General features: G+C 34.6%; 1 protein-coding gene across 3 annotated transcripts in view; it reads right to left on the reverse strand.

The window, feature by feature from the left end:
* The window catches only part of LOC114353283 (AT-rich interactive domain-containing protein 5B), a 103,406-nt gene extending 89,639 nt beyond the window's left edge, over nucleotides 1-13,767 (reverse strand). For all 3 annotated transcript variants that reach the window (XM_028305203.1, XM_028305201.1, XM_028305202.1), the window contains exon 1: nucleotides 13,243-13,767. In XM_028305203.1, the coding sequence (XP_028161004.1) occupies nucleotides 13,243-13,263 (21 nt within the window). In that variant the 5' untranslated portion in view covers nucleotides 13,264-13,767. The remainder of the gene's footprint in view (nucleotides 1-13,242) is intronic.
* Between the last annotated feature and the right edge of the window lie 348 nt (nucleotides 13,768-14,115).

Here is a 14,115-nt window from a genome sequence, read left to right on the forward strand (position 1 = left end):
ACAGAGCGCTATTCAACGCTGAGCGTTCGATTTGCTGCTTTACTTAAGCAAGTATCGTTTGTGAATACGAGTGTAAAACTCCCCAGAGCATAAAACGACCATGAAAACCAGGGTTTACAATACTTGACCTCAAATGTGGAAAAATATTAAAATAACTTAATCGTAAAACATTTTTTTTTATGTAAAATGTTAGAACTTGTTACTTTATTCCAATATCCTTCTAAAGACTAGCCTATACCAGAATTCATCAAAATTGGCTCAGCAGTTTGAACTTACAATTTGATACATAATATTAGAACACACACACAAGAGTTACAATTATTTTATCTGTTAGATTTTGACAATCATAGTATGTTTCGTTTTTCTCAAAATGGCTGCCAATTAAGTAACGTTTATTTTCATGCAATTCACTTTCTATTTAATTGTTTTTGATTGGCTGTAGATTCGATTATTATCATACAAACAAAATACATACAAAGACATGCCAGCCAAACCAATTGAAAAAATACAAATGTATTTTTTTTTAGTATGGCTTCATGCTACACTGGACCGCAAAGAAAAAATCTTAAATATCCTTTTAAAAGCACATAACTTTTGGTACATAAACAGAACCTAACTTTATGAAATAAAGACTAAAGTATAAAATAAAAAATAAAGGCAAGCTTTTTATATTGAATATAATGTAAAATAAAAAAGCGTAGATTTTCCTGTATGTTTGTTTTATAACATGGTACATTTAAGGATATAGATTTTTCAACCGCCATTTTTCATTGGTACCTATCCAGTGAATTTCCAGAGACTAGTAATTTATTCAATAAGTTTATTACAAATAATGGATTTATGTCCAATAATTTTCCTCATTTTACCTAAACTTTACCTAATTAATCAATATCGCAATTAATTAATACTTTGATTTAATTACCATTTCATTTGTCAGTTTTTGCTCACGTTCATAGTTTTTCTCGGCACGCCACACCCCGAAAGGGTGAACGCTCTGTTCAAAAATGGATGGATCGACGCGACACACCACAACAGTGAGATTTGGCTGTTCTAATATGAAACTTAAGTAGATCGTTTCTTCTACGAAGACGCGCCCCACCAATGTTTGGTCTCGGTCGCGCGGGGTGCGGGGAGTTTGATCCGAGCAATCCGAGCGTCATTATTGTAGATAATTTAGCGTGTACCGATAACACTCAAACATTAGTGGAAGAATGCTGAAACGAATACAATCTTCGGGCATAGGTTACTATCAACGAAAAATGTTGCAATCATCATCGTCATCATCATTCCAGCCACAGGACGTCCACTGCTGAACATAGGCCTCCCCCAATGATTTCCTGATTGGTAGCGGCTTTCATTTCATCCAGCACCTTCCTGCTAGGAAGGGCAAAATTATTCAAAAGATTTTCACGCGATAAAAAAATTAATCGACAAAATTCTAGGTACGAAATACGAATATTATGTTCTTTGTTTTCAACCTAGTTTCAGTGCGGGTGACCTAAATATTCCAAAGCTAGACTTCAATCGAAGACACGTGTAACTTAAGGGCCTATTACAAAACGCTCAAACTCGATTCAATCTGTCTTATGGGCTGCAGACACTCTGTCTGTAATGATTCATTCCTTCCTTTGGTAATGACATTCCAAATAACCTTGTCAAAATCAAAACATTGAACTAAGAAACTGGCAATCTATATCTATACTAATATTATAAATAAATGCGAAAGTAACTCTGTCTGTCTCGCTTTCACGCCTAAACCACTCAACCGATTTTGATGAAATTTGGCATAGAGATAGTTTGAGTCCCGGGAAAGGACATAGGATAGTTTTTATTCCGGTTTTTGAAACAGGGACACGCGCGATAATTTTTTTCTGTGACAGAAAAAATTCGCGAAGCCGCGGTCCCAAAGCTAGTAATATTATAAAGAGAAACAATTTGATTGATTGTTTGTATTGAGTAAGCTCTGAAACTGCTGGACCTATTTGAAAGATTCCTTCACCATTAGAATCCTGCATTATTTCTGATGATAGGCGGTACGAAATTCGCCGGGTTATAGTATGTATGTATTTATAGCAGGCTTGTCAATGACACGTCTCGACTTTTGACCTTGCGCAGTCGTTTTTAGTGAAAATGCCTCTGCTCGGACCGAAATATTTAAATCTGAGAGGTTACCATGCGTTGAGATTTGCCAGGATAATAATCGGCCTTCCGAAGAATAATTAATAATCCCTTTTTTCCAAAGACAATACTGCCAATAGACACGTTAACACCACCAATCAATTGACGTACTTTTTAAAACTGTCAAAACGAGACTCTTCCATAGATTTTGTATGGACAAGCAAGTGACGTCACTATTTTGTCAACTCAATTTAACTACTTTTTTCAATTACAATGCAACCTAAAATCTTAATTTACAGGTTATTTTAAATTAATGAGGTTTTTAAGATCAGAGTGAAGTGTCTTTAACAGGTGTGATTTCGAATTATTGTAGAATGGTCTCAAATAGTCTATTACTGGACCTAAGGTAACAAAACATACATGTTTTATGTTTGCAGACGATACCACTGTGTTGATAAAATGTAATGACCAAAACAAATTTAATGACGATATTAATGAAACCTTAAAGAGTCTGATAGAGTGGCTCCATTTAAACAACCTTAAAATAAACATTGAGAAGACAAATTTTGTTCAATTTTCTTCCTACAAGGCAAAATCATTAGATTTGTTGNTTTAGGTTAAAATGTCCGTCCGGCTTTTGTGATTTTGGACCTGGCAACCCTAGTCGGGCTGTTAATCAGTATGGAGAATAATGGAGATGTATGAAAGAGCGCACATTACGCCGATTTGGTATCGGCCGATTCTTCATACAAATTAGAATCAGGCACAACAACTATCGGCCAACTAAAATTCGGTGGTTTGCGCCTAGGCTAAGGTTCACGAAAACTTTCTAATATTATAAAGAGGAAAGATTTGATTGTTTGTTTGTATTTAATAGGCTCCGAAACTTACTGGACCGATTTGAAAGATTCTTTCTCCATTAGAATACTGCATTATTTCTGATGATAGGCGGTACGAAGTTCGCCGGTATTGTATGTATGGATTAATAGCAGCTTGTCAATGACACGTCTCGACTTTTGACCTTGCGCAGTCGTTTTTAATGAAAATGCCTCTGCTCGGACCGAAATATTGAAATCTGTAGGTTCACCATGCGTTGAAATTTGCCAGGATAATAATCAGCCTTCCGAAGAATAATTAATAATCCCTTTTTTCCAATGACAATACTGCCAATAGACACGTTGACACCACCAATCAATTGACGTACTTTTTAAAACTGTCAAAACGAGACTCTCCCATAGATTTTGTATGGCACTATTTTGTCAACTCAATTTAACTACTTTTTTCAATTACAATGCAACCGAAAATCTTAATTTACAGGTTATTTTAAATTAATGATGTTTTTAAGATCAGAGTGAAGTGGGTATCTTTAAAAAGTGTGATTTCGAATTATTGTAGAATGGTCTCAAATAGTCTATTACTGGAGTAGGTAACTGTTTACTCGTTGGGAACAAAAATCCCTACTCGTTAACTTGTATTTCCTTACTGTAAACTTTATATGACTTAATTATTTAGATTTTTATGTATTTTTGTACATTGTTTCTTTATAATGAAAGCTCTTAAAGGGATATTTTTTTATAAAGCTTTTAAAAGTAAAATTGCATAGCATTTGTTTGACATGGCATTCGATTGAGCATTAAACGATTATACGAAATTCTTCGTTTTTGGCACCTCGAGCTCGACACAATGCCGAGAGAGTATGTGCCCTTTCAGCTACTTATTTATTTTTGTTATGTTGTAATTTTTGACAGGTTTTTGTCAGGACTGTCCATATTTCCCTAAAACAATGGTCACCCTACCTCAATGCAAATTAGATTCTTGAAAATTAACGAACACAATGCTCTGTTCGTAGAGCAGGTGTGTTGTGTCGACGATTTATAAAGTTATAATGAACTTTACAGAAACGAGATAAAATCTATAATTTACTAGCTGTGCCCGCGACTTCGTACGCGTGAAAACCCGTTTTCGCAACATTTTTCATTGTTGCTCTGCTCCTATTGATCGTAGCGTGATGTTGTATAGCCTATAGCCTTTCTCAATAAATGGGCTATCTAACACTGAAAGAATTTTTCAAATCGGGCCAGTAGTTCCAGAGATACTTGCAAAAAACTTTACTCCTTTAAAATAAAGATTAGCTTTTGCCCGCTTCTCCGCCTCGTGAAATTTGGTCTGCTATATTCTATGTTAATTAGGGATAATGTAGCATTAAAATGGTGAAAGAATTTTCAAAATCGGTCCAGTAGTTTTTGAGTTAATTCGCGACAAACATATCTAAATATTTTAAGCCTATGTTACTCAGGACAGGAATAATGTAGCTTTCTACTGATGTAAGAATTTTCAAAATCGGTCCAGTAGTTTTTGAGTTAATTCGCGACAAACATACAAAAATATAAATCTTTCCCTATTATCAAAATCAAAATTAACTTTATTTGTTTAGACTAATTAAATTAGTACCATACTTACAAATCGTAATGTTCTTAAGGAGCCTATTCATGTCTCATTCTTTTTTTGCCCTACCAGCGCTTCGAGACGAACATTTGGCAAGTGCTGAGAAGAAGCGCCGCAACAAACTCAGTATTAATAAATAACTCCAATTTCAACAGTTATTTTTTCGATTAAGAAATGCGAATTGCACGACCTTGAAAATGAAATACAGAGAGAAATCTACTGCAATTGTGTATGATAAATTTTATCAGTAACTTATCTGAAATCGTGGTTTATCTAACGGACTTATTTCTAAAGATTTAGTCTTAGTTCGCGTCTTCGCCCGCGTGACGTTCAATTTGTGAGAAAGACCTTTACTTGACATTTTTTTATCGTTGTAATTTGGGTTATAAACTCAATATTGTTATAAATTATAAATGTGTTATTCTGATGTCTAAACATTGTTAAGAAGAAATAAAGAATATAATATACTGTAAAGTTTCATCAAAATCCGTTCAGTAGTTTTTGCATGAAAAAGTAGGTAAGGACTTGTTCCTACGGAGACATCCCTAATTTTTAATGAATTGATGTAAACTCACACTACGCCCACAGAGCAAGCACAGTCAAGTAGTGTTGCATAACTATCGATAATACAATACTTCGACAACTTTTGATATCAATAGTACTGTTGACTTGACAGCATTTTTAAATAATGAGGGCTATCGTTTTTATACTTAAAAGTTGGCACCCCTGGCGATTGACAGGACCTTACTCTACAGTGGCGCCTTCTGGATGAGAGCAAATGCGATAATCCTCCTACCACTTTAGCGCTCACAAGTTGGTGCTACTGTCTTCGCTACTAGCAAGTGACAGGACCTTACTCTACAGTGGCGCCAACTGGTGAGCGCTAAAACGATAGCCCTCATTATGATGAGCGTGTGTTCACACGACAGTCCAGTTCTGCGGGATCTTTGCATTGCCGTGGGAACGAGTTTCTTCTTCTTTCTTGCAGAACATTTTGAAACATTCTCAATCAATCATCCTCCAGCAAGGTTCAGAAATGGAGTGACAGGACATCGGAAAACGCAGTGGGACGTCCACCCACAAGGTGGATGACGAGTCAACATCATAAAGGTAGCAGGAAGGCGCTGGACACAGGCCGCTCGGCTGAACCATTTAAGAACCTAGTAAGTGCAGCGGAGCAAATTTTACAGGAGAGCGAAAAAACGCATTTTCATTTGCCCTGCTAAGATGCTTAAAGATTTGGATAACTTCCGATGTTTATATTAAAGATTAGTTACTAAAGTATACTTTATGGAATAAAAGAATATATTTAGTTAAAAATTGCAAGTTTTATGCTCTTTACTAACACTAAAAATTATTTTTTTGACAAAAGTGCCTCGTAAAAATCAAAATCAAAGTCGAATATGANTTGAATTCGACTTACTAGGTTTTTAGCAACGCGTTTCTCCGGTGTTAAGTGTAATAGAGCGATTTCTTTCTTCACATCCTGTGGAGACCTTAATTCTAAGGTGATTTATGACAAAAAACGAAAATCTGAAAAAGTGTCCCTTACTAGGTTCTTAAATGGTTCAGCCGCGCTACCAACCGGCCAGGAAATCATTGGGGGAGGCTTATGTCCAATAGTGGCCATCCCTTGACTGAACTGATAATGATGAATAACTGACTGAACCCTTTCATAACCTACCTGTTCCCCAAAATAAAGTTAAAGATAAAACAAGCAGTCCTAGCGCGTAACGCAAAACGTTTTATAAATAGCCCAGCTAAATATACCCGAGCTATATGGGTTACTGAGAGTGTTATCCCAACTATAATATTATAAATGCGAAAGTAACTCTGTCTGTCTGTCTGTCTGTCTGTCTGTCTGTTACGCTTTCCCGCTTAAACCTCGCAACCGATTTTGATGAAATTTGGCATAGAGATAGTTTGAGTCCCGGGAAAGAACATAGGATAGTTTTTATCCCGGTTTTTGAAACAGGGACGCGCGCGATAAAGTTTTTCTGTGACAGACAAAATTCCACGCGGGCGAAGCCGCGGGCGGAAAGCTAGTAAAATATAGGAGTTGTGTGTTTGTAAATAAATATGAGTTAGTGGTTTTGAGATTAAGACTTCATGGTTTAGAAGTCCTAGGTTCGATTCCTATGAGCGACCAGTCATCATCACCTGAGCCATAGGACGTCCACTGCTGAACAACGGCCTCCCCCAATGCTTTCCATGTTGCCCGGGCCCGGTTATATTTTGTGGTAGTAGCCTGCGTCCAGCGCTTTCCTGCTACCTTTATGATGTCGTCGGTCCACCTTGTGGGTCGACGATTCACGCTTGCCTTTTTAACTAAGTCCTAGTCCTACTTATTTTTACTTTAGTAGAAATTGAAGTAAAAATACTCATTTTATCATAATATTACGTTATTTTAACAAAAATAGTTCTACCGACTGTACGCTGACGTTTACACAAAATGGCGTCGCACTAACTTCACGTATGACAAAGTATAAATCGAATTTGACAATCAATCAACCCAAATATTCAAGAGTAATTTTAGTGCTTAACCACCAGAGATATGGCCCATATTTGAACAAAATATACACGGTCTTGGGCACTTGCCAAATCTGTGGTCAGTCAATGTTTATAAACAGTAAACACTGAGTACAGTCTGTGGCAGAGATCCGTACAGAGAATTTAAAAAGTTTGTGTTCTTTATTTGAATTTGAATGTGACAATGACAAAAAATAGTGCTGAAGCCTGCACCGTGTCCTTACAATATCGATAAAAATGAGTACAGTAGCAGAGATTCATACAGGACGAGACTTGCGAAATTTTTGTATTCTTAATTTGAAATATTTTAATGTCAAAAAATAGTGCTGCTCCGCGACTTTAAGATATCGATAAATGGAGACAAAAGCCCGGTTTCCGAATTGATATTTTCAACTTGGACGTGCGCATCTGCTACTCAAGGATGAATTTAATATGAAATTTCATACTACATGAGAAAATGAGCACGCTCAAGCCAAAAATCTCAATTCAGAAACTAGGTCTGTAGGCCAAAGAAAGACACAAATACACAATAAACAAAAGTGTAGTAGATAATGACTAGTGGGTTGCCCTTACAGTAAAAAAGTTGGGGTAATTACATCATTTATAATTTCAGAATGGCTGAACCGATTTTAATGCTCTCTGAATGTTGAGTTCATCTTTGCCCCGTATCGCTAAACAACTGTTAAAATATTGAAAAATCTAAAACGTGATATTTATTAACTGTTAGGCTAAGAAGTTTGCGGGGTCAGCTAATTAAGTGTAATTATAAAACGACACTTCAGCACAGCGCTACCTTCGTGTGTGGCAAAAATCCCACACATTTGGATTAGAAATAGCACGCAGTAACTAGATTAAAATGGTTTGGCTTTGCGGATTTTTTTTTACTTGACAATTTCCAGTTTAAATTCCGCTACGTTATTATAATTTAATAAGAATACATCCAGAAAATTACTACTTTTACTCGTACTTTATACTGCGGACTAGAGAGAATTTGTCGCAGTTACCGTAGCCGAAAGCTGCTTGGGAGAGAAGTAAGAATATATCGTATAAAAAAAGGACAAAAAATAAATTAACACCGTTTTAAATTGAGTAGTTATTATTACTTACAACAATCAATTTAAATAAATCGTATGTGATCTGTCAAACACGATTTCCCCAAAGATTATTACAGTAAAAAACCCTATGACATCAATTTTGTTTACTGAATTGAGTTGAATTCATTGAATAAAATAATTAAATCTACATCTATCAGGGGTTCCCAAACTGTGTGCAATGTGTCGCATAAAAACATTGCAAACCTCCAAGGGTACAGTAGTCATAGGTCAAAGGCCACATTAAAAAAAGTTTGGGAAGCCCTTATCCAGTTTAAAACAAAACGAATAGTTTTTTTTTAGGATTATGAGTGTTATTTAGATATTTATGCGTTTTTTTTAATATTAGACTTGTACAAAACAATACAAATAGACCCGTTAACCCCTCCATGCTCGTGTTAGGGAGTACACCACAATAATCCCACGGACAAGGAGCAAGCCCCGACTGACCCTCGATTGAGGGCAGTCCGAAACTGACTGTAGCTATTGTAGCCTCAATTATATTGGTAACTAGTGTTAATCAACTCAATTGTAACAGCTAATACAAGTTAGTAGTACCTATCTCTTCCCTACTAGACCTATGATTCTTTAAGGGCCCCTTTCTTACGGCAAACAGTTTTGCAGGATTCTGCACTAGATCCCGCAAAACTGAATTTGTGTGTTCACATGCCAGTGACCCGTTTTTTGTGGGACGAGTGATTGCAAAAAATTTACGCATGAAGATGACGCTGGTGGGAAGACTTCTATTAAACAATACTTTATATTAAACTAGATCCTATTTTTTGCTGGTCCAGTTTAATGACAAAACTAAATCCCGAATTCCAGCGGATCGGCTTTTTTGAGAGACTGCAAACGGTAATATGAAAAACACGTATACTACTTAACGTTACTTTGCAAAAATGGGGTAAGTCCGTGAAATGCTCTAGGTTTAATACTAAGTTCCAGTATCCAGTTTAATACTAAGTTATGCGCTAATTTCAATCAAATTCCCAGACTAAAGATAAGCTTAAGATTAATTATTGAACGATAAACCGATCAATACGACACCATGTTTTCGATACATTTAACACACGTTGAAACGTCATCATGACTCACGTAACCGAGTTATTATTGTTGGTTTAATATTACCTTCTCGAGAAGTTGTGAGACTCACTTCTGCCCGTGGCTTTGCTTGTTATAGTTACAAATTAATATGCAAAAGCTGCACTGTGTGTATTTCTGTTTGTCTCAGAAAATCTTTAATATTCATTACCAATGCTAGATTTTTTATGTTATTATGTTTGTAATAAAAAAATAATAGATTTCCCAAACACACAGTCATTATTTCACCTAATTAAAGAAAGAAAGAAAAATTTTTTAGATATTCAAGTTTATTTGTTTATCTATGTAAAATCTTTATTGCACACAAAAAATTCCAAAAGGCGATATTAATGCCGTGTGGTACTCTCTACCAGTTAACTTTTAGGCCAAACAGAGTTTGAGAAGGCGGTGCATAATAATAACAATACTTCATAAAAAATATTAATGCAATAAGTTTCAATTCAAAACCAAAACAACTGTACAATATTCCTACTATTCCACTCCACAATCTCCTTATCTCAATAAAATTGTTTTTTAACCTTACGCCGAAGTATTAAAGTTCAAATCGTTTATTTTTAATGGTCAGTTAATTTCTTGACGACTGTACATATTTGTGACGTGGCAGATGTCAAAATATTCAGGGTAGTTGACATTGCAAAAAATAGGTATACTTCCAAAATACTGAACTGTCCTATGCATGACATTGACAGTGGGGCGCCACCGTCAATACCGGAACGCTGATTCCGATTTTTGCCATGTTGGAAACCATAAAGTTGAACGATGGTAGCGCCCCCCTGTCATTGAGTTTGGTGGGACAGTTCAGCGTGGGTCATCTATACCTTATGAATCATAGCCTCAAAGTCGAATACGCTTCGTGTGAAACACTTGTAAATTGAGTAGTAAACTAATAATTATTATGATCATCATTTTGTTACAATAACAGGTATAATAAAAACTATTATAAACAATTAATAACGTACTCACAAGAGTAGATTAGATCTAGTACAGTGACCTTGAGATCGTCCTTATTGCTAATCGAAATACGAGCTACTTTTTTATTGCGAATGTTATACTTGTAGTGACGTTTGAATTTAGTTATAAAAATATGTAATTTTATTTTTAGCTTTTTAAAAGCGCTATAAAACATTTTATTGATTAATTTATTGTTTTGGGACAACAATATGGGCTAATGCTGAGAAGCTGCGTAATAAACTCAGTCACTATTGTCAGCCTCTTTTTCAAGGGTTAAATACCGTATTGATGAGAGCTAGGCAGTTACAGCATTTTTGTCTTCTGTAATATTATAAACAGGGAAGATTCGATTGTTTGTTTGTATTGAATAGGCTCCAAAACTACTGGACCAATTTGTAACATTAGAATCCTACAATATTTCTGATGAACATAGGCGGTACGAAGTTCGCCTGGTCAGCTATTTATAATCTTCTAATGATACAAAAAAATCTTTATCCACACGGGTGAAGCCACGACCCCTAACTAGTTATTATATCACAAAGGAAGCGTCACTTCTCGTGAAACTAGACTTTAAGCCGAGTAGATAAAGTCTTAGTTTGGTTACCAACTGCGCATGCCTGTTCAAGTTGGTCTACGTTCGCGAACATTCTACGAAAGGCTTTATTATCTACCTGATAAGGGTTGTATTTCGAATCTACTCAAGAACAGATTTGAGACTGAGTTTGGTCCAAATATGAAATAGAACAATCACAATCTTGAGTTTAAGACTTGAGTCGAGTTTTGAACGTTGTTAGTACATTATCACAGGCTTAATGATCATTAATTAAACTGGTTTTTGCTTGTAGCTTCACTCCCGTTTTAATTATGTCATTAATAATTAGCAATCACGTATTTGCACAACTCCATATTATTACAAAAGCTTATAATTTTTTTTTTATTGCTTACACAAGAGAAAAGGGGTTAAGCATAAAACTTCCATCCTCTATTTCACCCTTTTTATCGATAAATCAATGGCTTGCCCTTCTCCTGAAGTTCCATCCATCTCTATTTTGGTGGCTTACTTATTTTTTTAATTAAAATTAAGTTTTTTTTTGTGAAAATAAGTTTTTCTTGTTTTTTTTTCTATTCCAATACAATTANCACATTTTATCAAAAATGATTCAGCTGCATAAACATGAAGACGTAACATACAGACAATTTTACTTTCGCATAATATGAGTATGGATATCCAACAGCTTTGCTCGCAACTCCGTAAGCGTGGAAATCGTTATCCAGTCAACCACGACCCCTAATTTATATGGGACTGAGTTCAGTAGAGAGTTCAAGCTGCAGTTTACTATCGACACAATCATCGACAGTAAAAAAACATATTATTTAAGTGAGTAATGGGTTTTATTTATAGAGTCAGCAATATTATTTTTTTAGTGAGCAGAAAAATGAAAACTATCAGCAAAAATAATTGGTCAGAAAACCATATTAAATCGATCAGCATCCTGCAAATCCCGCAAAACTGGATAGCCGTGGGAATGGGAACGAGCCCTATGTAAAAACATAATATCTCAAAAAACTACTTCTAAACTCCACTAGTGTTAAATATGACCCTGACACGTTTTTCTGCTAACTAGCCATAAGCCAACGCGCATCGGACGGACGTTTTTTGTTGCATAATCGCCTTTGTTACAACGGCACAAGGTACTACTGTTTATTAGTGAAGATTCACATTTCTAAAATACTCATTAATTCAATTTATCGATAACCAAGCCAAACTTATAAAAAAAAATATTTGTGTGAATTTTTATATTGATTTATTAAAATTGGTCGTCTCAATAATAAATAATAAGTCAGTTTTTATGGTTTTTTATTTCGTTTTAAAATAAAAATAATATATTAAATACGTAATGACGACCTTTTTTTTACTTTTAATTAACTTCCAATAATAGAAACATTGGTTTTGGAATCATATTTTATATTAGAAAATAATATGTTTGGAGTTTTGGATTCTTATGGACGTCATGATGTCACTTTAAAGTTTTTTTATTTTATTTCGACCTACCTCTTTCACACGAGTGGAATGCATTAAACCTTCCTCTTAATCACTAATTATTGCTGAATTACAATCCATTACGTAGTTTAACAAATCTAAATGCAGACGAAGCGACATTACCAAAAAAATGCATCTAACAAAAAAGCTTTTAATTTTTTTTATGTAATATAAACTAAAACAAAAGTAACATTCAATTTTAAATATTATTTGTAAAAGTTTATGACTGGATAATAATAATAATAATAATAATAAATACACTTTATTGCACACCAAAGATAAGAACAGAAAGTAAAGGAACACACAAGGTACAACTAGGCGGTCTTATCGCTATGAAGCGATCTCTTCCAGACAACCTATGGTGAGGACAGTTACTTAAAAAAAAAATGAAATAATTCGTGAAATGTCGTACTAATATTATTATTACAAAAAACAAATCATCGATATCGATATCCTAGCTACGCGCCCCCATCACTAGCGCTGCTGATATGGCGGAGCAGGGTTGAGTTTGTTCATAATAATTACGTTCTTCAATTTTAATTCCTGATCAATCGTTCTAATTCATTCGAAACAACTTTGATTTGAATTGAATTATTAATGAAATTATTCCATAAACATACTAAGAAATCGATTTAGGCAAATCGTATCGAAAAGTAAGTAGGTATTGATTATGTAAAAACGTAAAGAAAAAACACTCATTGTGTACACAGGTTTACGAGTCGGAAACAATGGATGACGTCACCAACTAAAGTAGAATCATAACATTTAGGATTCAATTTTAATGTTTTCATTTAAGCTCATTGTCATCTCGATTATTATCTCATTTTAATCATTTATTTTAATTTCTAATTTGTTCTTTTGTTAATTATATTCATTTAAAAGTCACTCAATTGATGATGATAATGATAAGTGTCAAGTTCCGTCGACGAATTTAAAAACACAGATAATAAAAACCAAAAGAGGTACCTTGAAAGTAGGTTTCTCCATTTCCGAAAAAATCCAAAAAGGCGCTGGCAATCCAGTAAGTAATTCACTTTAACTTAACAGAAACACCGAAACTGTACATAACAAATGTATTTAACATCATGTCCACACAACGAAGACAAATGCAATTTTATTTTTAACATTCAGCGTAGACATTGCACTATATTTAACACACTGACTGTTCTCAAGTTATTTTTTTCACGTGCTAATTCTGGCACAACACAAGAAACACGCCGGAAAAAAAAACAATCACTTTTTAAATTTCACTAGGATACGGAACTCCGAAATCGATTATAATTAAAATAATTATCTCCACAGATAGCGTAACAATAATAATAAGCACTTAAATTAGTTGATTGTTATTTTTTAACTGCACCGCGTCGCGTGTAAATCGGAAATTGGTAATGTGGATTTTTATGGTGGAATTATGGTTGACAATAGACACAATATGGCGTACGATGACAAAAATAAGACCCGCGACGATACACACGCCCGTCTCAGCCCGCGGCCGACGGTTGTCTGTGTGAATGTAGTTAACATTACTCTGTATTTTCTTGCACGCACACATAGACCGTTAGGGTTGCCTGCCGATTTTACGGGTTGTTTAATAATAATAATTAAGTTCTTTTGTTGTTGTTAATAATAATANTTATAATAAAATTGATAAAGTGCTATAATCTATAAAACCTTTTTAGTATTATAGTTATTATGATGCTGTAAGTGTTATTATCCTATTTTATGCCAAACATGCTAACTGTAGAGTCTAGAGTGCTTATACTCGTAGTAGATTTATTAAGTCGTTTAGTTTTGTACAAATAAGTATGTATGTATTATTATTTATACATTAAATATACA

This window comes from Ostrinia furnacalis, unplaced genomic scaffold (assembly GCF_004193835.3).
Source record: "Ostrinia furnacalis isolate ACB-3 unplaced genomic scaffold, ASM419383v2 OfSCF1649, whole genome shotgun sequence".
NCBI classification, from domain to species: domain Eukaryota; kingdom Metazoa; phylum Arthropoda; class Insecta; order Lepidoptera; family Crambidae; genus Ostrinia; species Ostrinia furnacalis.